Below are 24,133 nucleotides of genomic sequence, written 5' to 3'. Positions count from 1 at the left end.
ACGTGGCCATGAGAGGACTGTGCCCTCTCATTAGGCCAAGGCTTGAACCTGTCCAAACACTGTAGCCGCTCTCCACAGGGCATAATAATCATTCACGTCTTTCAGAGTTTTAATGCCCGAAGGCTTTGCTCATAGGAAGACTTCAGTTAAGGTTAGCTCCAAAACTTACTGAGATAAGTTCTAATGTTTTCTTCTATGGTTTATCTCATCTTGACAGTAATGGCTGTCTAGAAATCTTCAATTCAAAATGCAACAATCGGCAACTTTAAAATATCAAAGATGAAGAGAAAGATATTTTCTTTGATGTTAGTGAAATGTTTTTTTCATATTCTAGTGGAAACCCAGCCTTATTGCAGACCACAGGACCTAGGACACCACGGTGGCAATAATTTAATCTGAGGTAGGACTGACATTGTAAGTGTAACGTTTCTTAACAGTATTAGTCTAGCCGAGCTTTAAGGAACACACCTATTGACTTCAAAGGATGTGTTTTGTAAAAAAGTAAAATAAAAAGGAAATAAGTATCCATGGGAACATGATACAGTACCATGATTTCCACCCTGAGTTTTGGAAAATCTGACTAACCTGCGAACTGTGTTCTGAGAAAAACAGTTGTCTCAGACAAAGGCACAAGAACTAATATAAAAGGTTAGTTCAAAACGCCTGGGGAAAAGGGGGCTCAAAGACCATCACTCTCTCCTTTAATGGACCCCGAGTGGAAGTAGCTGCTGCTGGGCAGCTGGTGCCTGTGCCTTTGAACTGAGGGTGATGCAGACAGTGAGGTGTCATTTCCACCCTCCGTGAGTGAGCCAGCAGACCTCTAACACTTCTCGCTGCAGAGAGATTACAGAAGCATTTTCTTCTAGGGCTTCTTGGTGACTTAAAAGAAGCGGAGTGACTCTAAAGTGACTGACCGCCAGAGGGCTCTGATAAAATCTTCATAAATCAGGTTTTTTTTCCCTTTGTCTTTTTTCATACTCAATGAAGCCGCCTGAAAACGCCACTGATGTGTGTTGGGGGATGGGGTGGGGAGGTGATGTCTATGATGTTGTCACAGCTGGTCATGTAGAGGGGGCTCTGCTTCCAGACAGGAAAAAGCCTGCGCTGGCTCCCCTGTCCCGGGGGAGCAGGGCCGCCAGGCTATTCTGGTCAGCGCAGTGCTTTTGTGTGGGCAGTTGTTTCCCCTCGGCCAGGATGCAGGAGCGGAAGGAAAGGGTACAGCATGGCCTGCGTCCCCAGAGGGCCCTGGGTGTGAGGCAGCTCTGGTGTCCTGCCCACACAGGGCAGGGGAGTCACTCAGATCTGTGTCCTTCCCTGCAGAGCTTATATAACAACCCGCAGAGCAGACAGACATTCTGGAGGTCAGACTATTGCTGGGGACTCTCCGGCAGGTCACTTCCTATAATTCCTGTTCCTGGGAACACAGGTTCAGACAAAGAGGCAATAATTATATTCTCTAGTATATTGAGATCTCCATGTAGGATCCACTTGCTACTGGCCCCATGACTAAATATGGATTTTTTTAAAAAAATATTAACCTCCCTAAAGAGTTTAACTAAAATAGCAAAAAGATACAAGTTCCAATCAGAAAAGCTATTTTTGTTCATCTATAACCTATTTGCAAATCGTGAACTCTTAGTCCTATCTGGTAAAATAGAAGAGCCACATAATGAACTCAAAGTCTAGTAGGGTCTGTTGTAAAGAACTTTCATGCATGCTGTCATTTATTCTCTTACAATGCAATGGTGTAGACAGGACAGCAATTATTATTCTCATTTTGCAGATGAGCAAACAAGAGGGCCTGACATAATAAAGCACGTGGTTTTACTGGGCATTGTCTGGTGATGGGTCTGGCAATGGAAAGAAAAGTCTCAAGAGAAAGGACAGAAACATCTGTTGAAGGTCTTCCCCTCTAAATGGTGACTGGGCCCAGCTACATTTTTCTATCCCATTTCTACCTGTGTAGAACCTAAGCATAGAACTTTGTGCATAGTAGACTCTCTTTAGTGCAGTATTTGATTTTAAAATCAGTGGTTTGTGCCGTGCCAGCATGGCCCAGGGTGAACCTGAGTGGGGGCGGTGAAGGATTTAGAAAAGACAGACAAGAGAATAAAAGCTGGGTCTGGGTGGGACGCTGCCCTCTCTGATGGAGAGAGACAGTGCCATGGCCTGTTTATTTTATAGCCAGATTCCGCGAGGCAAAGTAAGGGCGTGGTTACAACATTCTCGTGGGTTTCAGTGCTACTCAATTACATGCACCTGAACTCTATCAAGCCCACATCACTCAGGCACGTGGGGCCACCTGTTCAGACCATAGGTTCAAGCTTACAACTCTAGCTGTTGGCTGTAATTGTGTTGGGAGGGCTCTGCCCTCCAAGCTGGGACTTGCATGTGGCCATGAGAGGACTGTGCCCTCTCATTAGTCTGAGGCTTGAACCTGTCCAAACACTGTAGCCGCTCTCCACAGTGATTAATAACAACAATTTATATATCATTATATGATATATAAGTTGCACCAGAAAGTGTTCACAACACTTTACATTATCTCTTTAATCTTCACAGCAACTCTTAATTTGGTACAATTATTACTTTCATTTTATTGAGAAGGAAACTGAAGCCCAGAGAGGTTCAGTGACTTGCCCAATGTCACACAGACTAACAGTGTTAGGGTTAAGATTTTAAAAAAGAATACACAAATGCACTATCCTAGTATCAACATATCAGGAGTTGAACTACTATTCTGAGAGTAATGTGAGCAAAGGAAAGCACGAAAACCTGTTACCTCTCCCCCCTCTAATTACACCATGAGAAAGAATTCCTGGGGCATCTAATACTTTATCCTAGCGATTTAAGCCTTTGTATAAAAGCAGCTTTGAATTATGCCTGAATGAGCTTTGCCTTTTGTCAGTGACAGATTCTGACCTTAGGTAAGATATGAACAGCTACAAAAAAGGGCGCCTGTCCTGAATTCTTCCTTCTGTTCATGGGAGAAGAGGGCTTCACGGTGAAGTTTAAAATGACCTGGCTTCATCTGGCCCCTGTTAACACCTAATGATGCGTTATTCATTTTCATCCCATTCACCTGGTTTCATGTATACACTTTCAAAAAGTGAGCAAAGCTGTGAAGTCCTGCCTGAAAAGTCCTATTGGCTTCTCTCATGTCTGAGGCCAAGTACAGTAGACAACTCCAATGGCGAGTGTGTGTGCGCAGTGCTGGAATCTGCATGCCATCGTGCCCAGGTCCCCCTCCACTGCCCGTGGCTCACACACTTCTCTGAGGTAAAGAAAACGATGCATGCTCCCTCACAGCTCTGCTTAATCAGAGACCAGTGTAATACATGACCAGGTTTGCTCAGTGCCTCTGAGTTCACATAGAGTTCACATGGAATGCTATTTCTACAAGCCAGGAATTGGAAATTAATGTAACTTACACAGTTGGGACTCAATCAAGTTGGACTTCAAATTCCTAGCTGACTCCCTCTCTTTCTCCCTTCTCCCGTCTCCCTTCTCCCTCTTCCTCCTCCTCCTCCTCCTCCTTCTCCTTCCCTCTCTTCCTTCTCGCCACATTTCCTCCCTTTTTTTCTTCCTTTCTCTCTTTTCAAGGACATGCTATCTTTGATCACCTAAAGAGAATACATCATTATGGAAACTTATACAAGGGTGCTTATTTACATTTTCCATGTATTATCTAAAAATACACTTTCAAGATCTCAACGTGCTCTAAAAACGGGAAATAATCATTGCAGCAAGGCCTAGAGAAGAAAACACGAACAACAAAAATGACAGTCCTTTCTGCTGGGTCGCCAAAGTCCCGATTAAGCAATCTTGGGGGTGTTTAAATGCTCTTGCTATCTATGATTTTTGGCAGATGTGGTGATACTTTGGATAAATTAGGAAGTTTCTGCATCTGGTTCACCTCCAATTTCAACATAACATTTCAGATAGGTAGAAATGGGTTATGGCCGGATCAGTTTTCTTCCTTTTAAATTTACATTTGACATTAACGGGGTTTGAACAAGTTTCACAGAGTTACTGCTGCCACTGCATAAGGACAGTCAGCCATTCTGCCCACAGATCCGGCAAGGCGGGCTCTGGCTCTGGACCCATGTATGCCTTACGGGGACCTGAATATCACAAACATATAAAAATAAGTTTATTAAGGGACACATGGTCACCTCTGTCATGAGGGATCTGGTGCTCAGTGCTAAGAGTGCATAAAATATAACCCAAAACATCCACTTTTAAAAAATATATATATTTCTATTGATTTTAGAGAGGAAGGAGGAGGGAGAGATAGAAACATCAATGATGAGAATCATTGATCGGCTGCTCCTGCACACCCCCACTGGGGATTGAGCCCACAACCGGGCATGTGCCCTTGACCAGAATCAAACCCGGGACACTTCAGTCCGCAGGCTGGTGCTCTATCCACCGAGCCAAACCGGCTAGGGCCAAAACATCCACTCTTAAGATGATCTTTGTGCAGGCCCCAGAAAAATGCTTCACCATAACTTTTGTCCTTGAGACAGCACCGAGAAGTTATTGGGGTGTGCTGCTGCTGATATGGCACAGGGGCACTTCTCAGTGCGTGGATAATGAAACTTAGTTTAGAAAAAGAGTCAAATTAATTAAAAACCAAATCCTTCCTTTCAGATAGCAAGAATATTAAACAGTCTTTTTAAATGATAGTGTTCTAGGATGTGTGGAGCTGGCACGGCCATGGGTGAACATGAGAGAAGGTGGTAAAGGATTTAGAAAAGACAGACAAGAGAAGAAAGCTGGGTCTCAGAGGGGATGCTACTCTCTCTGATGTAGAGACAGCACCACGGTCTGCAACCTGAGTCTTTATTTTATAGCCAGATTCCATGAGGCAAAGTAAGGGCGTGGTTACATCATTCTTGTGGGTTTTGAATCTACTCAATTACATGCACCTGATCAAGCTTTGTTTACTTGCTGCACCTCCCACAGCCTATATCACTTAGCCACGAGGGGCTACAGGTTTGGACCATTAGGTCGGGCTTACAGCTATAGCTTTTGGCTATAACTGTGCTGGGAGGGCTTTGCCCTCTAAGCTGGGACTTGCACGTGGCTTGGCCATGAGAGGACCGTGCCCTCTCATTAGTCCGAGACTTGAACCTGTCCAAACACTGTAGCCGCTCTCCACAATTTTCTTCTCTTCATGATCTAATCCATGGTTCTGCTGGAAGTCACACATTACTATAGTATTTACAGGTAGTCAAACATGGTGATCAAGGAATATTTTGCAAAATTAAATAATTAATATTACTGTTAAAATAATAGATCTGTAGTTTTAACATATGTGAAACATGATACCTGATAACTTACCTTGACAACTAGGTGAACTTTGAATGCTAGATTTGTTAATAGGTTCCCATTTTATGAAAATTAAGGCAAATTGAATTTTCATTTTCAATTAATAAATTTTTAAAGCTTTTTTATGAATAATCATAGCTTGTAGTTTACATTTTGATTCTGATAACTGAACCTATTGGAAGAAAATAACTTTCAATAACTATAGAAAAGTAATTTTAATTTTCTGATTTAAAATTTTAATTTACATTTTTATGAAAATGTATACACACATTTTGAATAATCTGAATATACAAATCCTTTATCAGTGTTGTCCAAAAGAACTTCCTATGATGATGGGAATGTTTTATATTTGTGCCATCCAATAGAGTGGCAATGAGTTACATGTGGCTAATGAGCACTTTCAATATAGGCAAGGCCACTGAGAAACAGAACTGTAATGTAGCTGGGTATGCCATACAGAATAGCATAGCTTCAGGCCACAGCTGTCATTGGAACACAAATTATGTGATAATCTTCATTATAATTAGTGATTTTAGTAAAATAAAGGGAAAATCAATTTTGTGGAATAAATATATAATAATGAGTGCATTATGTATGTCTTCATTTTATTATTTATCCATATAGACTATCAACAGAAAATCTAGATATTCATAATGGTATATTCAGTTGTCTTTGATATTTTGCTGACTTTTAAGATATAAAAACTATAGGTTTTCTGCCATAACCGGTTTGGCTCAGTGGACAGAAAGGCCTGTGGACTGAAAGGTCCCAGGTTCGATTCCAGTCAAGGGCATGTACCTTGGTTGCGGGCACATCCCCAGTGGGGGGTGTGCAGAAGGCGGCTGATCGATGTTTCTAACTCTCTATCCCTCTCCCTTCCTCTCTGTAAAAAAAAACAATAAAATATATTTTTAAAAAAACTATATGTTTTCTTATATTTCAATATTGTTATATTTGTCAAGGTAGGAAGATATGTAATAGTTGTTAGCTTAATTAATAACCTTGTAATATTTAGACATATGAGGGGTCTCCATTTGTACCCATACCTCAAGCCCACCAAAGTTAGGGGTTGGCCTGACAGCACCCCAACTCTGACCAGCCACTCTGCTAATGTTACATTGTCTCTGAGAGCCAGGAGTGTCATGCGGTTGGGCTAAAATAAAAAATCTCCTCTCCTGAAAAAAGAAGTTAAAGCAAATGTCCCACTGGAAGGATTCCAACAGGAATTCCAATACATTCATTTTCATTTAGAGGAAGTCCAATCCATTCATTTTCAATTGAAACCTTCCATTTGGGCTCAACACTACCTTGGCCAGTTATCTGTAAGAGGGAGTAATGAAACAGTAGTTGTGAATTGTGAGGGAAGGAGCTGCTGGCAAAACCACATCAATGTTTGCAAAAGTGATTGGGGATTGTAGGTTAATAAGGGTAGAGTCAACATTGTAACGTTAGAGAACAGAGATGATGGAAACTCACCGACCCTCCCACTAAGATTTAGGTAGCAGAAGGAAGGGACAGGGTATCTTCAGGTTACCAGCATAGCAACTCCCTGCAGAGCTTTCCCTCCACTGGGGCAGCCACTTACCCCCCCCCCCCCCCACGCCACCTTATACATTTCCATGTTTCTGAGTGGTCCAGTTCTAAGGCTTTTCCATACCTTTTCACTGTGGTCACCAGGGGATTAAGTCCCAGTTGCCCACATTGGTAACCTGCTCATTAATACACCCTATATTGACTTCTTTTTTCCCCTCTGTCTCAATTTCCCATTCCTCTCATACTGCTTCCTGTCATTATTTCCTCACTAAAACCCACTTGCCCTTAAATCCTTACTTCCAAGTTTGTTTCTAGGGAGCCCAGCCTAAGACGGCCTCCTGCACATAGCACACTGCCTGGCATATAGTATGGCCTTAGTAGATATTGGCTGCAAGAATTAACATACTTTGCAAATGAAACCCTACCCCAATATTGACTTCCTCAACATGATGTAAAGAAGTTACTCACAAGTAAAGTTACTAGATTGACTTCTTTCTCCTCTGGATCCTCCGTGCACCTACTTGCATAAAAGCTCCAATGGAAAGCACATGACCACTCAAAAAAAAAAAAAAAAAAAAAAAAAAAAAAAAAGAAAGAAAGAAAGAAAGAAAGAAAGAAAGAAAGAAAGAAAGAAAGAAACTTGGCCACCATCATAGTGCACACACAACCTCAATGAGATGAAAAACCCATCCTCACTTGCTGATCCTTAAAGGCATGTGACTCCCCTTCCTCTCTGATACTTCAAATGTTCATTTACTAATTAAAGGTAAGGCTCAACAAGTACATATTTGGGAGAGGCAGCAAGATGATGTGAAGTTATATTAAGAAGTAAATGATTAACATAGACTCTATGTCATAGAGCCTTTTAGAGAGCACTTCTAAAAAGGACCTAATAAGTGGAATTCCTGAAGAAAGAGGACCTGGGGGTGATTGGGACACCAGATGCAAAGTTGTCTGGCAACTAAATGTGACCTGGGAGGTGACAGTTGTAACATATCCTTGCTGGTTGGTTCTGGGGTCCACTGGAGACATGATGGAGGTGAGTGTGGGATCAATGTACTTTATGAACCTGTGTAAACACTAGGGGAAGGCAGTGCAGAGGAGCCCTGGGCACATCTGTATCATGGATTTGCCTTTCTGCCCATGTCATTGCCTGTGCTAGAACACGGTTATTCATGGTTAGTTACTTTGGTTTATAATTTAACCTCTTCCCAGGGCTTATATTGTGTTCAGTTAGTTAGGCTCGGCATCTATAGCTGTTTGGTGTTGGCTTATTACGCATATCCCCAGGGAGATAGAGTTTTGGGGTTGTTTTTGGTAATTTCACAAAGTGGAACTCTTTTCTGAAACACCTGAAGCTTTTTTATTCGCTTCTTATAATAGTCAACCCATGCCCCAAATGGTAAATGAAATATCTCAAGACATTATTTGATTCATTACCCACATCTCCTCCTCTCCCTTTTCTCAACACTTTGCACCAGATACAGAAATCACTGGTTATGTCCAAGCCCTCTTTTCGGTGTGACGCCGCTTTCCACGCGTGCACTGCCCGCGGCCCACTCGGGATGGAGGAGGCACAATGAAGCAGCAGAGCGGTCCTGCCTCGCGGGTTCTGGGCTCAGGGACTGGAGCCCGCCTGTCCGTGGAGCCCGCGGGCGAGCTGGAGAGCTCCCGTGCTGCCGCGCTCCCGGGTCCCGCTCCCTCCCCGGCGCCGGCCAACTTCGCTCTGCCCCGGGCGCAGAGAAGCCAGGGGCCCTTCGGAGCCTCCCCGACCTCCTGGCTCCGCTTTCCCGCAGCCTCCAGAGAGAGCGGGCCCTGCAACGGGGGTGACGCTGGCCCTGCTCGGTAACGCTGATGTCCGCCGCCGGTTCGAAGCTCCGCCGCCCCGTTCGCGGGGCCGCAGGCCTCGGGTCCCGTCGCCACTCCCACAAACTACTAGCGGCTCCCGACCCGGGACAAACTTCTGGCCGAGGCGCAGCTCCCCGCCCGGCCAGCCGCCAGCCGTAGGCGCGCCTGGGGCCAGGAGGGGGACCGGCTGGAAAGCCGTCTCGCCCTTCCTCCGCGCTCCGCTAACGCCACATCCGCGCGGCGGTGGCAGCCGCGGCCGCCCCAGCCGCGCTCCCCCCGGAGGCGCCGCTGCCGCCCAGCGCGGGCCGGCGGGGTGGCGCTCACGCCCCCTAGCGGACCGCGGCGGCGCCTGGCGGCCGTGACGTGGGCTCCCCCTCCAGCCGGCCTGCGGGGCACCGCCAGTCAGTCCGGGAGCAAGCGCCCCGCGCGGAGCCGGCGCGGGCTCGGCTACTGGCGCGCCGCCTCCCGGGGGCTGGGCTCGGGGCTGCCGGCGGAGGGGCAGCCGGCGGGACGCGCGCGGCCACGGCCACGGCCACGGCCGGCGGCTCGGACAGGAGCCGGGGAAGGACAGCGGCGGCACCCGCTGGAACGGAGGGCGGATTTGGGCTCGGCGGACGCGCCCTCCGCTCCCTCTTGCAGCAGCGCCAGACGCCTCGTGGGGTCAGCGGCCGGGCCGGGAGATCAGGACCCTCTCTCCTGGCCCAGGAGCCCCGGGAGTTCGGACTCGTGCAGCCGTTGGCACTTTGGCAGACTGGTTCTGTTTCTCTTCGCCTTGAACCCAAAGATCCCGACCGCCCTCCGCCCTCGCGCGCCCACCCATCGCGGCCAAGGAGCGGCCCGGCGCGCACTCTGCAACATGAGACTTGGGATCGGCCTGGCGACTTTGGCCGGACTTTTGCTAACTGCCGCCGGGGAGGCGTTTTCAGGTGAGCGGGGCCACTTTTGCCATCGCCTGGGGCAGGCGGGCCGGAGCGGGAGCCCGGGACGCCGGCGGCTCCGGTTGGGTGGGAGAGTTTTAGGCGGTCGAAGCGTCCGGGGAGGGGGCGCGACGGGCCGGGCACCGATCCTGCCCGTTGGCCGGCGCTGGGTGAAGGGCCTTTGGGGAGGGCGGGCACCGAGGACTCGCGCTGGCGGAGCGGACTGGCCAGGAGCGCTAGCCCCGGAGCCAGGGACTCCCATCTTGGCCCCCGCTCCCCCGCTGGCTGGGCTTGCACTCCGGGCGGACGGCCATCACTCCGAGTCCCCGGCCGGTTCCGAGAGGAACGGCAGAAAACTTTGCCTGAAGTTCGGAGCTGCAGCCGCCGGCCGCCGGGCGTGGGCGCTGCGCGGTCCTTCGGACCCGGAGCAGCGGCCGGGCGGGCTCTCCGGTGTTAGGCTGCGCCCGTGGCGATCGTGCCGACCGGCTGCAGCGCCAGGGACTGTGACGGTCGCCCAGCACCCTGCCATTCCCGCCGCCGCCCCGGCCGGTCGTCCCCGGTGACCAGGGATCCTCAGGCAGTCGCGTGGCAGCTCCGGAAAGCCAAAGCGGGCATTCCTCCTCCGTGCCAGAGGGAGACTCGGCGGCCCAGGAGGGAGTGGCCGGCACCCCAGGCCTCGCGCCACCGAGGCCCTTTGCCCGCCGACCTCCACTTCCCCACCCTGGATCCCCAGCAGAGCGGCGCTGGCCAGTGGCAACGTGGTAGCCCAGCCGCGCCCCCGGGGGTCCCAGGTGGGCAGGGACTGCTAGTGCATGTGAGTGTGTGAGTGTGAGTGTGAGTGTGAGTGTGTGTGTGTGTGTGTGTGTGTGAGAGAGAGAGAGAGAGAGAGAGAGAGAGAGAGAGAGAGAGAGAGAGAGAGAGAGAGAGAGAGAGAGACTGGCAGTGCATGTGAGTGTGTGTGTCCACGTGTGCCTGCTTGCGAGCGCGGAGCGTTCTGAGTCCGGGTCGGGCAGTGTTACAGGGATTACCTCTGTATCGCCAGTAGTACCTGGAGCACATGCGTGGATGGACGGCACACGCTTGCACATTTCACACTTGGTTTCTCATGTGTATTAGTTTCATTAAGGTCCAGATACAGTTGTGGCACTGGGCATCTTGCTTTTCTTTTCATAAAAAGCCCGCTGTTTGGCCTTAAACTTGGGTTGCGAAGTAGGTTTCCATTCTGGAGGAATGACTAAGTTGGACTTTTTTTTTTTTTTTTTTTTTGTAATTTGATGGAGATTTTCACTGGCAGTAAACGCATATTTTAAACATTGGAAAGGACATTTGGCTCTCCGGCCTGTGGAGACATACATTTTTACACCTTGGCATCCGAGGCACATACAGGCACATGTGTTGCTGAGCTGCAGGACCGTTGACCACAGTTGGCGGCAGAGATGAAGTTGAGCTTGCAGTTACTTGCCTGATTGGCTCAGTGCTGTGAAACCCAAACCAACTTCAATAGAGAAATACCCTTTTCCTAACTTTAGTATTTTCTTAACTGTCTGGTAATTGCACTTGCTTCAGGGATTTAACAAAGTGACACACTGCTGCCTGATACAAGATTGATGGAAATTTTGGCCTGCATTCTTTATTAGTGAAATATGGAGTAGATTTGCCAGTATTAGAGCTTTACAACTCATTAGTATTAGAAGGCAAGTATGAGGACCTTAGAAGTATAACTCCCTGCTTGGGATTTGTTTGAAGTTAAGCTTTGTCAAGTAGCATTTGGATGGATTATTAAGTTGTGTGCAAGAGTTTGGAAACAAATATTTATGTTGCTTATTTATACAATTTAGTTCCTCATCATTAAAAAGTATTTCAGCTTGGGTAGTACTGACCTGTGTCTGTGTTATGGCTGATTTAAATTATCAGTTGAACTGAAACAGACCTTTACTAAAATTTAGCCAGATTTTTTTTTTTTCCCCCTCAGAGGAAATAGATCATTCTATTTGTTTGACTTACCATACCATTACTTGATATGTCCTCCCTATATTTGGAAAGCCAGAGTTACCTTAGTATATTCATGGGTAAAGGGGAAATGAAGGACAGTATCTGAGAGATTGCTTAGAAATATTGGCATTTTAAAAATTTAAAGTTGGCAAGCTTTGTGTACTCAAGGATCAGTTATGTTGCAGCACATTCCCTTTTTTCCTCTCTCTACTTTGTATTTTAGGTGATACAGATATAAGGCACTTAATGCTTTGGAAAAGTCACGTATGTTGAGAAAGTTAATTATGATATTATGAGAGACATGACAGTTTCTTTTTATGATTCTTTTGGAGATTGTATTAATGTGGCTACTTTTCACCTAACATGGGACACAAATTTAAAGATAGAGAAGCTGGACTGTAAGCTTGTTGAAGACAAGTAAATTATTTTCCTTTTGGTTCTCCATAAAACACTTAGGGTAGAGCCTTAGACTTAACATATTATCTGTTGAATAAGTTACCAATCCTGGTCATTTGCAAACATGCAAACTGTACTTGACTTGACTGACACAAAAGGGAGGGATAGAAGTGATTGTTAGAATTTAGAATTCGCTTGCGTTTTTCCTCATATGAAAGGAACATTTTCCTTAGAGGTCCCCTAGGCCACCCAAAGGACTAACTCATGAGGTTCTATGTAATCAGTGGAGGTATTTTTATGTAACTAAGATTTATACACAAGGTACTTGGCTGTTCCCCTTATGCAGTACTCCTCATTCTCATATCCTCTTGTGGAATGGGTTTGGAATTTATATAATTGTTAATTAATCATTTCTGGAAGTCTACTACATGTAATTTGGATGCCAGACATCAGAAATAGAGTGCTAAACTTACTGTAAGAAAAAGAGAAAAGAAAGAGGTTTTTTGGTCCATGATGACTTCATCTATTGTAAACATTCCATTTAAAAATTATTATTTTGATAATTTTTAATTTGTTAGGCAAAATATTGGAGGCTCACTTTCTGCCTTCTAGGCTTTTAATGATCACTAAAAATAATTTTTGTAAAAAGATGCATAAGTTAGCTGTGAGGAAGAAATCATTTTACTTTTGCTTGAAATTCTTTTCCATAGTGAAAGCCAAACAGCTGGCAAGCTATTCCTCTTTCTTCCAGTTTTTCAAAGAGCCAAGTTATAATATATATTCTACAACAAAGTGCTTAGTTTTACATTATAATGGGACTGATGTGTTAAGTTCTGTTAAGCAAACTCTGGTCTGCAGAAATAGAAATACAGATTGGGCCCTTTGTTTCCTTATTGTAAGTATTTGGGACAGATCAAACCTTAACGATGAATTTGGGACGCTTGTTGAGAAATTCATTTTTCAAAATATTCTTTTAAGGACGTTAGTTAGTAGTATTGTACCAATGTTTAATTTCTTAGTTTTGGTAAGTCTGTGGTTATGCTGTGTTGTGGAAGGCAGGTAAAGTGTGTAAAGTATTTGTACTATTTTTGCAACGTTTTTATATGTCTAAATTTATTTCAAAATACAACAGTTTAACATATTTAAATTTACAAAGAGTGGGAATAGATTTGGTTAGCTGTTTGACTTTTTCTTATGCAGATAACTTAGAGTCATGACATTTTATATTTTTATGGTGCTTTCACTAGATTGATCATTGATGTGATGAACATACTTAAAATTGAAATCAGTGGGCATGAAAGAAATATGCCAAGAAATTACTATAACATTTTCAGTGTTATGTGTATGTAAAGAAGTATTGTGTGAGTGCAGCAAATTGTTCTGATCTGGAATATTAAAGGATTTAGTCTATCCTGTTTTCAAAGGGTTCGTTTAAAGGTTTTTAGAAGAGAAGTTACTTATATATATATATAGTGATATATGGATAAGTAATATATATATACAGTGAGTAATTCTAAATGAACATAATGAAAAAGTAAATTGTATTATGTGTTCAGATTATATAAACTGTATCTGAATTAAGCATAATCTTTAGTTTGGGGAAAAGTAAGTTTTAACATGTAAGTATTTCTGTGACAATTCTATAAAAGTTGATTGACTTTAGTTAAATTTTTCATAGATCCCTAGCAATTGTAATACATTCTAGGAATCAGTAGGCTGTATATATCCATTTCGGTAGAGGAACTCTTTTGTATTAAGTATTGTTTCCTTTCAATGAGTGTTATTATCTAAATCTAAGGACATAGTTTTTATAGTTAGAGGATCAGGCGTTTTAATTAGTTACATACTTTTCAACAGTAAAACATTTTTCGTAAGGGTGATGTACATCATGCTTTTAATTTTAATCTAAGATTTTACTCTTTGGAATTCAACTTCCCACAAACTTCCTCACAGTTCCATATCTTAGTGTGCATATTTTCTTTATGAATCAACATATTAATAAGCTTATGTTATAAGTGAGAGAAGGTTTAATTACAAAAGTTTTTCAAACTCAGATGATAAATTTTAAAAAGATACAAAATAATAGAAACTTCCCATCATAGGAAGATTCAGCTTCTCAGGTTCCTAAAATACTGCTGTGGTTTTCAGTTTAGTCATCAGAAATCCTGAGTCTACACTGTAGTCCAAAAAACTACAGGGAAAAGGGGTAGGGCTTGGTGTTGGGTGGGGAGTAGGAAAGCTTTAGTCATCAACCTTGGTAGTTTGTAGTCCCACCATCAGTGGGGCGGCTGGCAAGGCCAGGGCATAATTAAGGGGTGGGACTGTGTGAGAGAAAAATAAAAGGAAACATACACGAGAAGGGAAGGGCTGTGTGCTCAGGTGTAAGCCACGTAAGTTCTGGACATCCTAGCAGGGGCGGCTCGCTGTCCTTACACTCTCTTTGCTGGTAAGGGTGGAACATAAGGAAGGGAGGGCAAGCAGGAGTGACACAATGTGCCCATAGATCTATACCTCAGCAGCTTCGGTGGTTTCGGGAAGGACTTGGGGGTGTTGAGCCAGTGTTGGCAGTGAACTTTGTTTCAATCTGTGCTTCTCAGAACTTAGTGTGCCCAGGATCGCCTGGAGGGTGGTCCTTCCCAAGGTTGGTTTCTGTGCCGAGCCATGGCAATGCTAAAGTGGAAGGTCCCTGGAGGCTCCCATTGCATCCCCAGGCGATCCTGGTTTGTAGCCATAGTCTGAGAAACGCTGTTCCACAAGAGTAGTTCTCCAAGTGTTGTCCGTAGACCAGCAGCATGAGCATCTGGGGAACTTGTTAAACACCCAGACTCTGGGGCCACGCCCAGGCCTACTGAATCAGAAACTCTGGGCACTCGGGCAGCAGGCTGTTGGGACAGCCCTCTAGGGGATTCTGATACTCGCTGAAGTGTGATAACTGCTGTTCTAAAAGCACTGGCATCCCCAAAAGCACTGGCATCCCCGTCCTGCATTTTCAGCCTCCCTTGACAAGAGCTGAAAGAGAACTAGGGGTGAAAACAGAATTCACATGCACTTATTAGCCTCTTGGTGAGCACAGCCAAAATTATGCACAGGCTGATGTGATTGTTAGGTGAAACTGCCAGTGTGACATTTCAAATAATAGTCTTATCTGGGGAAGATATTGGATCCAGCCAGTTGTAAAAAAAAGTTTTCTATATTTTTACTTGCCACAATGTAAAGTTTTAATTAAATTTTGCAGTGATGATTAGCCATTAGAAATTTTTCTGGGTTGATATTGTGTATAGAAGAAATTTTTTTGGCTTGTTGTAATAAGCAGAGAGCCCAATGTGCCTATTACGATAATGCCTTTAATTCAAGTAAATATTTCATGAACGCTCACTCTGTGAGGCCCCTCTTTGGTGAGGCAACACTGGGATGGCAATGAGCAAAGGTAAGAAAGATCTAGTTTCCATATTTTGAAAAATCATCCATCTATTAAAAGTTTCAAAATCAGCTGAAATAGAAAAGGAACAAGGACTTTCTTAGTAGAGAACTGGGAATTAATATACATAGAAGTTGGAGTTGTAATGTGGAAATGTGAAATTTTGCCTTTGGAAATGAACTCAACTTTCAAATAGAAAATGAAAGGTTTTCATTATACATCTCTTTAAAATACTGACAATGTGTATCCTAAAATCGAGCCTTGTTTTTCTGTTATTCACAAAAGACAATCATTGCATCTCTGTCATTTAATACTCGAGGCAAATAAGGGTGATTGTGATGTCATTTAACAAATTTATCTTGAAAACGTTGTCACCAGACTTCGAGAGAGGGAATTTTCACAAGGCAGCCCAGCCTCCTGTTTCCTGCTCCTGCTGCTGCAATCCGCAGCTGATCACTAGGTGTAGCTGCATGCCTAACCCCACCTGCAGGAACCAGAGGCCCAGCCTTCTCCAGCAGGCTGCCTGCACTCACTCACAGCTGAAGGAAGGCATGCTAGTTAGTGGAAATTCATCTTCCTGTACACGTTTCTCTCTTTATTGTGAAATTAAATTCTTTCGTGGAAGTTCTACTAGTAATCATTGTAGTTTAGTTTGTTGTTGTTCAAGCACCAACCCCAAGTAGGTTCATCTGTGATCATCTTCCTCATTCTTTCTTTTTCTTGGCTGTAAGATATGTTGTTGTTATTCTATATATAGCAGTGGAACTAAAAGAAGTAGTATATATGTGCACATTAAGTAAGAGTTCATGTTAACCTTTCGGGCCTTCTCCATCAGGCATTTTAGTAGTAGACTAGAAAACGCAGTGGAGTGAATGACATATGTAGGTGTGTAACATTCATATGCAGTGGCCTGTGTACTGTGCTTACATCTGCAAGAGATTACTTCTACAACACTGTCAGTTTAGGTATATAAATCAGGAAGTCATTAAAATTTATATGGAAATCCGATTCAGTAAGTTTGTCTGCTTACAACTCAGAAGACCATGAGTCATTACAAACTTTTTATGTGACCCACAAGTGTTGGGCCCTGAGTTGAAAGCAAGGAGAGGATGGAGGATGTGCTAGGAGAAGCCCCTGTCACTTACCTTAGAACTGGGGTGAATGGGGGAGGGGCATGACCTCGCAGGCCAAAGAGCAATGATTGCCAGGTGTACAGGAGAGAGTGCGGAGAGTAGTGTTGTCAGAGACTTGTTAAAATGGATGCTGACTTTAGAATCTGCCCTGGAGGAAAAGGCCACTGTTTAACAGAATGATTTATTTCAAAACGCAAGCAGCTTGAGCAGAAGCAAAGCATTTACTTTTTATGGGCTACATTTACAGAGCATCAGTTTGTTTTCAGATGGGTGAATATTCATTTTAATCTCTCATTCCTATTCACTATGCAGAAAGCAGAGTTATTGCATACAATGAAAAGTATATGTTTCAGTCTGGATTACTGAGGCCCCACTACTTTTCCCCTGCTTCCAGAGAGATAGAATCAGAACAGGTTCAGAGATGGCCTTCTGATACGATGAAGGGAGCTAGACCACACCCTTTTCACAATCCAGTTTTTTTTCATTGCCTAGATTATTATTTTTTAAATATATTTTTATTGTTGATAGTATTACATATATCTCCCACTTTCCTCCCATCCCTCTCTCCTTCCATCCTTCCCTCCTCCCCCCAGGTCTTCCTACTCATATTGCCAGTGTCCATGGGCTATGCATGTAAGTATATAAGTTCTTTGGTTTATCTCTTCTCATCCCTCCAACTTCACATCGAGGTATATCAGTCTGTTCCACAATCCAGTTTTGATGATTCTATTTGCTCTCTCTTCTCAGTTGGAGTAGTTTGAGGTACTTTAAATCATGTCATAACCACATGCTTGAAATTGGTTTGCTGTTTTCTATCTAGATACAAAATTATAAAGTGGTCTGAAGCATTCCTTTTAAAATAAATGCTGATAATGTGTAATTCAAATTACTGAACAGTGTTTTTAGCATGTAGTAATCACTCCGTAAACATTTGTTGAATAAATGAATAAATAAATGACTGAATGAAGTTCCCTTGTGGAAGAAAAAAATACCACATTACTTAGGCTCATTGCTGTTTTTTTCTTTCTATAAAGTTTGAGTTTTTTAAGCGTTTGTAATAACCTTAACCATAGGCCCAGGTGGTGGGTTTTGTGCTTGGTAACCTTAGCAATTTATAGGTGTGTAAAGTTTCAGTTTATAAATTTAAGGGGGAAAGTGCTACCTTTTGTTAATTATGTAAAATTAAGCCTGTAATTTTATCATATATAATCAAAATATTTAAATCAGTTTTTGCTGGAACATAGAATTTTGATATAATACTGATCACTAAAAAACAAAATTTATTATGTGGTAGGTTTATCATGCCTCTTGGGGGGGGTGTGATTTAGTCATTAGTGTATTAAAAGAACCATGGTTCACTAGTAAGAAGGTACAGGACAGGGAAAAGTACATATTGTCTCTGAAGTTTTATATCTGACATAGAATGAAATTTACCTACACAGAGCTCAGACTTCCATACCTTACCACTGGCTCATCTTTAGTACAGCTGGCGTGCTCTCCTTCCTTTTCCATCCAGTGTGGTACTCTCTCAGGTGATGAAACTTAATAAAAAGAGGCTTTTGAAATGTGGACCACTGAATGTGGTATAAATCTTCACAATTTTTACTGACTGGGATTATGTTATGTGTGTATATTATGGGGCTTCTTGCCTTATTTTCTCAGTTTATTAGTTACCATATTCTTCCTGTTTGTGGTTTGTATGGCTTTTTAGCGAGCCCCTCCCTTTCTTTCCAGGACTGGTCTATGGGCAGGGAGCCACTGTGGGCAGCTTGTTGACAGTTCTGTGTTACTGACTCTCAGAAGGTTTGGAGTGGGAACCTGCCCAGTCACAGAGGGACTTGGGCAAGTGGAGGGTGTTAAGGCCCTGAATTCAGCTTGGGGGGAGGGGGGGCGGTCCCTGCGGTGTGGAAAGAAGGCCAGAGTCCCCTCCTCTCTTCCCCCATCCCTCCTCCCACTACCAGGACAGATCAGGTATTCTAGGTTTTGAATTCTGTTTTTACCATTGAATCCCATGTGGCCTTGGGCATGTTATATAATTTTTCTGAGCCCTGGTTTTCTTTTCTGGAAAAATACCCTTTTGGATTATTGTAAAGACTAAACCAATGCCATGATGTTAGGAGGCCTCTTGAGGTGACAGGGCTATGTCAGTTCAATCGTGAGGAAAAGGGGGGATCAGTTTGTTCTGCTATTGTCCATGTCCATTGTAGGTTTAACCATATGAATTCACTGTTTGTATAGGTCAGAAAAGATTGAGTATTGGCAGTTTCATATGATTCAGACTAAGAGATCCCCTTTCTTGGTTCAAGGTCTTGATATTTCTGCCTGGAGGCCGTACAGGTGATGTATATGTAGTTATACACACATATATGTCATTGACATTTGGCCAATATTATGTTTTAAAAGAAAAACCCCTGAAAATAACAAAGCGATCATATCATGAAAAGCCAGCACTAACTACTCAGTGCCATGGAAGGCATTGTGGGACACCTGCATCGGAGTCACCTGAGGCTCTTCTTAAAAATGCATATTCATGGCCCCACAGACCTACTGAGTCAGAAATCTCTGGAATCGAGTCACAAACTGGTAAACACCTCAGAGGAGTTTGGTGCTCATTAAAGTTTAGCGACTTCTGAAATTAGTAATGATTCTACCCTTTGGATGATTTATTACCATCTTCTTGACTAGTGTTAAGAAAGCATCTGAGGATCATCACATGAAGTTTTATGTACCAAACTATAATTGGCTGGAGAGAATTTCTTCTATGAAGTGGAGGCTTTCTGGTGTCAGAAGAGAAAATGAATTATGAAGCAAGATTTTTATAAGAACTTACCTGCTTCATACCCATCTTCCACTTTGGTGGCCTCTAGTAAATGTGATATCAGTCTGGAATTTTTAGGGTATTACAGTGAAAGAATAAAGACATTTTAGAACAATAATAACATGATTTTAGATCTTTATAGATGCCTTTTGAGATGTCTCATTTAAAGAAGATAATGAAACAAGATGATATTGGGAAGATTATTTTCCAGCACTTGTTCCTTCATCTCATCTGCACTGAAACATATGGAGATTGCAAAATTATTGGCCTTAGTCACCCCAGAAGCATAGGCCACAATCTTGGCATTTTGATTGTAGTAATTCTTCACATACTCACAAACCTAAAAATGGGCACACCAGTCTGTTAAAGCACTTGAAATTTCCACTAGCTCATCATTTTGACCAAGGAAGAAAGGTGCTTGTTGAAATGTCATCTCTGGGAGAGGTGGCTTATTATTAAGTCATCTTAAATATGACATCCTCAACTGGCTGTCACCTCAATAAGTTGACATCCTTAGGTGTCAGGTTTCTCATTCGTGAAATGAAGACATTTGATTCAAGGATCTATGAGGTCTCTCCAATCACTTAAAGAGCATGAGGCTTGTCATCTAGTATATCTTAGCTCAAACTAGTTTGTCAGATACCATGGTGTAAGAATGAGACCTGGATCAATGGGTCATTTTGGATGGTGTGCCGTGCCAGCACAGCCAGGTTCAGTGAGCCTGAAAGGGCCGTGAAGGATTAAGAAAAGACAGATAACAGAAGAAAGCTGGGTCTGGGTGGGACGCTGCCCTCTCTGATGGAGAGACAGTGTCAGGGCCTGCAAGCCAAGTCTTTATAGCCAGGTTCCATGAGGCAAAGTAAGGGCGTGGTCAAGATGTTTACAACATTCTCCTGAGTTTCGAATCTACTCAATTACATGCACCTGATCAAGCTTTGTTTACCTGCTGCGCCTTAGGCAGCCTGTATCACCTAGTGTCCTAGCCACCTGGGAGCCGCTCCCCACAGATAGATGAGGGTAGGAGAAAATACCTAGAACACTGGGTATGATCTAAGAGCCTGCCTGATATAGCATGAAGTTGCTTAGTAAAAGGTAGTGGGTGTTGAAGAGATGTCTAGAGGATTTTAGATGCTCCCACACTTGCCAGGGGCTGCCTCTGCACAAAGGAAGGTTTGCATAAAGGAGGCTCACTCTTTTCCTTTGTACTTGAGGATGTAGTTGCCATTCACAGGTGTGCCTTAAATGTAACTTTTGTGTCTGTGCATTTCTTTTACGTTCTAATGACACCATGTATCATATAGCTCACTAAAGGTGAAGCACACTGGAGTGGGAAGATAGTAGAGAAGTTATAGCCAAGTTCAGTACTTATCAGCTTATTTTTAAAGCCTCTTAGTTAAGCAAAATTTTACATAGGTAAGAAAATAGAAAAATCTTTTGGTTAAACAAAATTTTTGTGGACAGATTTAAAAAGTGACTGCAAATTGGGGAACGAGTGTTAGCTATTGCTATGAAACAAATCTTGCAAAACTTGGAGGCTTAAAACAACACCGTTAACTATTTTTCATGTTTCATGGATGGTCTGTGGATCTAAGCTGGGCTTGGTGTACGTTATATATGTGTCTCTATGCAGCAGATCTTGGCTGGGCACTCCTGTTTTTTGGGGGCTGAGTGGTTATATGTTGGTCTAGGATGGCCTCACCTGGGTCAGCTGGGCTCTCTTCCACGTGGCCGTTCATTACCTAGCAGGCAGAGTTTCCAAAGAGAGGGCAGAAGTGGGCCGAGGCCTCTTGGCATGCTCATTATAAGGGCACATTCCACCTTCTTATTCTGGTCAAAGCAAGTCACAAGGCCAGCCAACCATCAAAGGCGCGGAAATAGGCCTCAGTCCTTGCTGTGTGCGGCTGCAGGGCCACATTGTAGAGGATACAAGGAGAGGGGTCTGCCAGAAAGAACCCAGGGTCCCTGCTCCGAGATGCCTCTGCTTTGAAGAACGCAGTTGGGAAGTCACTGGCAGCATGGAAAAAAAAAAAAATTAGGATGGAAAGGTCTGCATTTGAGGTCCCCACCCTGCCACTTACTGCCATCTGAGAAGGAAGTTATTTGACTTCAGGGAACTCAGATCCTTATCTGTAAATAGGTTCATTCAGTGGCATTCTGATTTGCTTCAGAGGTCACATCGGCTAACTGACAATTAAAAATAAATAAATAAATAAACAAACAAATAAATAGCTAAATCAATCAGTCAATCAGTCTTCTGTGTCCCCAGGTGTGTGCTGAAGGTGATTTACAGCCTGATTTAGCGTGAGATTTTCCTCCTGGCTGCGTCATTTATCAGCTGTGAAAGTCACATTGCTTTTCTGAGGCCAGTTTCTTCATCTGTGGAAAGGGGATGATGGTCATCTCCTTGGTTATCCTATGGGAAACACAGTGCCCGGTCTGTGATAGCTGCTGTCATCGTTGGAGCCCTTTGACGATGGAATAACCTTGAGCCATTGCCTGGTGTGCTGTCTTTATGTCTGCAAACTCCATAGGGTATGGTTCCCCAGTCTCAAGTTTTCTTCCAGTAGTGGTCATGCTGGTACATTTAACTCTATTTCCTCTGGTTTCCCAGGAGCGAAGGCGGAGGAAATATGAATGTTGCACGCCACCTAGGTGTGGGTTCCTTTACATATTATTCACTACCAAAGCCATCCTACAATGTGGAAATGGTGGCACTGCCATTTTATGGTTTATGGAACTGAGGCCCCAACACATTTTTGGATGTCACACAGGTAGGGGTATATCTCTTTGTGAGCCCCAGAGTGTTCCTTTCCTCCAGGGCCTCTTGGGCCCAAAGCCTGTGTTCTTGTCCCTGCCTGTTGGGCCCAAAGTATGCTTAAATATTTGGTACAATTTCTCATTTTGACATTTAAGACAATTGTAAGTTTGGTGGAGCCCCGAAGTGCAGTGTCACTACTGCCATTTCACAGCCCTCTGAAATAGTAAATTAAAAGGAAAAGTACTTAGCTTCTAAGCAACTTGAATGAAATTAATTGATTAGAGTCATTATCCATATTTTTCATGAGCAGAAGAGGGCAGAATGTTGTCTTCGGTGTCACTTCAAATCCCCCGGCTAGAATTGTTTTTGTAATTTCTTGTGTTTAGCATCTGGATATCTGATTGAGGTGAAACGTGTAAAATCCTTTGTAAATCTCTTATCTGTGTGCCTTAGTGTTCTCAGGGGCAAAGTGCCTCTAAGGTCAGAGATAATTTATTTTAAGACTCACTTCAGGTGGAAGTGGGCAGGCCTTTGGAGACTGATGTTAATCACCTTCTTTAGAACAAATTGTTTTTTCTTTTGAGGTTCAACAGAGGCAAAGAAAGCATGTAGATCCATATTTGAAGGATTTAAAACAATCCAATGAGCGCGGGTCTAATTAATCACAATGGAAAATAACTATTTGGTGTGTAATAGTCTGCAATAAATAGATTCTTGTACTTTGCTTATTTAAATCATTTTTTTTTTTGCAGTGTTAATGGGGAGATTTAGACCGAAATAAACTGAACAGTAATGAAAGTTAGAATAAGTGAATATTAAGAGAGTAACAGTATCTTTCAGAGTGATTTTTAAAACATAGGTTTAGATTATTTTTTATGAAATGATGATCATTTAACAGATGCAAATTTATACATAAGAACTTATTTGGAAAGATTCCTGAGCAGCTGGAGAGAAAATGGGGTGATTTGCTTGTTAAGGATGAAGAGGACACCAGGACTGGACCTTTAGGTTCTAATGTTTGGTTCTGCTCCCATCTGGCATGTCATTTGGGTCAGGTCTTCTAATTGTGACTCAAATCCCTGAAGAATAAAATGGATGTTATAATACCCCGAGTATCTAAAAGGATTGTGCGGATCAGATTAAATGATTTTGAAAATTGATTCCTCAGCTATGAAGTCTTTGCTACATGTGCACTGTCTTGCTGTCCCACACCCTTGACTGGTGCTGTTTCTGAGGGTTTCAGTTGGAGCAGGACCTGTGCTCCTCACTCTTCACCCACTGGCACTCCTAGGCTTGCTTTTAGTGAAAATAACAAAGCTACCGCCACCAGGTTGTTGTTCTGTATCTCTTTATAAATAGGAAATTGCTATTAAGTTGGCATTTTTCTCTCTCTCAGGATGCTTTCTGAACACATACTGTTTTTTCTATTCTGGGCCACCCCTCGTAGTTCAGGATTCATCTTTCGTGCGTCAGTCCCATACACTAAATTTGAACACAGGGGTGAGGGATCGTCAGTGATTGGAAGAATAGTCTAGGGTTGTTTGCAAGGCATAGTCTTTTCCAGAAATAAAAAGTTCTCTAGGACTGGAACTAGAGAATGAGGCAGCACCGGAGTCCTCCTGCCTTAGGAAGTGGCTGCGCCGTCCGTGGGCGAGGACTCCTGGCTGAGCTCTGTGTGAGGCCTTGGGGCCTGGCAGGGCTGGCTACTCAGGACACGAGCGAGTCCAAGATGAGGATTTGCTCACAGGAGCCCACAGACAATCCTGAGGGGCACATAGGTAGCTGAGGGCTGGCCTGGCAAGCACGCTGGAAGCCGAGTCTATAGCAAGGAAGCCCCTGAGGCAGGGCTCTGCAGGGTGAGCTCACAGGGGCAGGGTGAGGAGTTGCAGTGTGCCAGTGGGAATTCGGAGATGCCCATGAACATGTGGACACTGCATGGAGGGAAGGGGGGAGGGAAGAGACCTCTAAATAATATTTCCTTTGAAT

At 43.6% G+C, this 24,133-nt stretch overlaps 1 protein-coding gene across 12 annotated transcripts in view; it reads left to right on the top strand.

Moving 5' to 3' along the window:
• The first annotated feature begins 8,891 nt into the window (after positions 1-8,891).
• PTPRM (protein tyrosine phosphatase receptor type M) overlaps positions 8,892-24,133 on the top strand; it is a 666,818-nt gene continuing 651,576 nt past the window's right edge. For all 12 annotated transcript variants that reach the window (XM_036321438.1, XM_036321437.1, XM_036321435.1 and 9 more), the window contains exon 1: positions 8,892-9,641. In XM_036321438.1, coding sequence (XP_036177331.1) covers positions 9,572-9,641 — 70 coding nt within the window. In that variant the 5' untranslated portion in view covers positions 8,892-9,571. The remainder of the gene's footprint in view (positions 9,642-24,133) is intronic.

This window comes from Myotis myotis, unplaced genomic scaffold (assembly GCF_014108235.1).
Source record: "Myotis myotis isolate mMyoMyo1 unplaced genomic scaffold, mMyoMyo1.p scaffold_m19_p_9, whole genome shotgun sequence".
NCBI lineage: Eukaryota > Metazoa > Chordata > Mammalia > Chiroptera > Vespertilionidae > Myotis > Myotis myotis.
The sequence above is the reverse complement of the archived record's forward strand: the minus strand, read 5'-3'. Positions and strand labels throughout refer to the sequence as shown.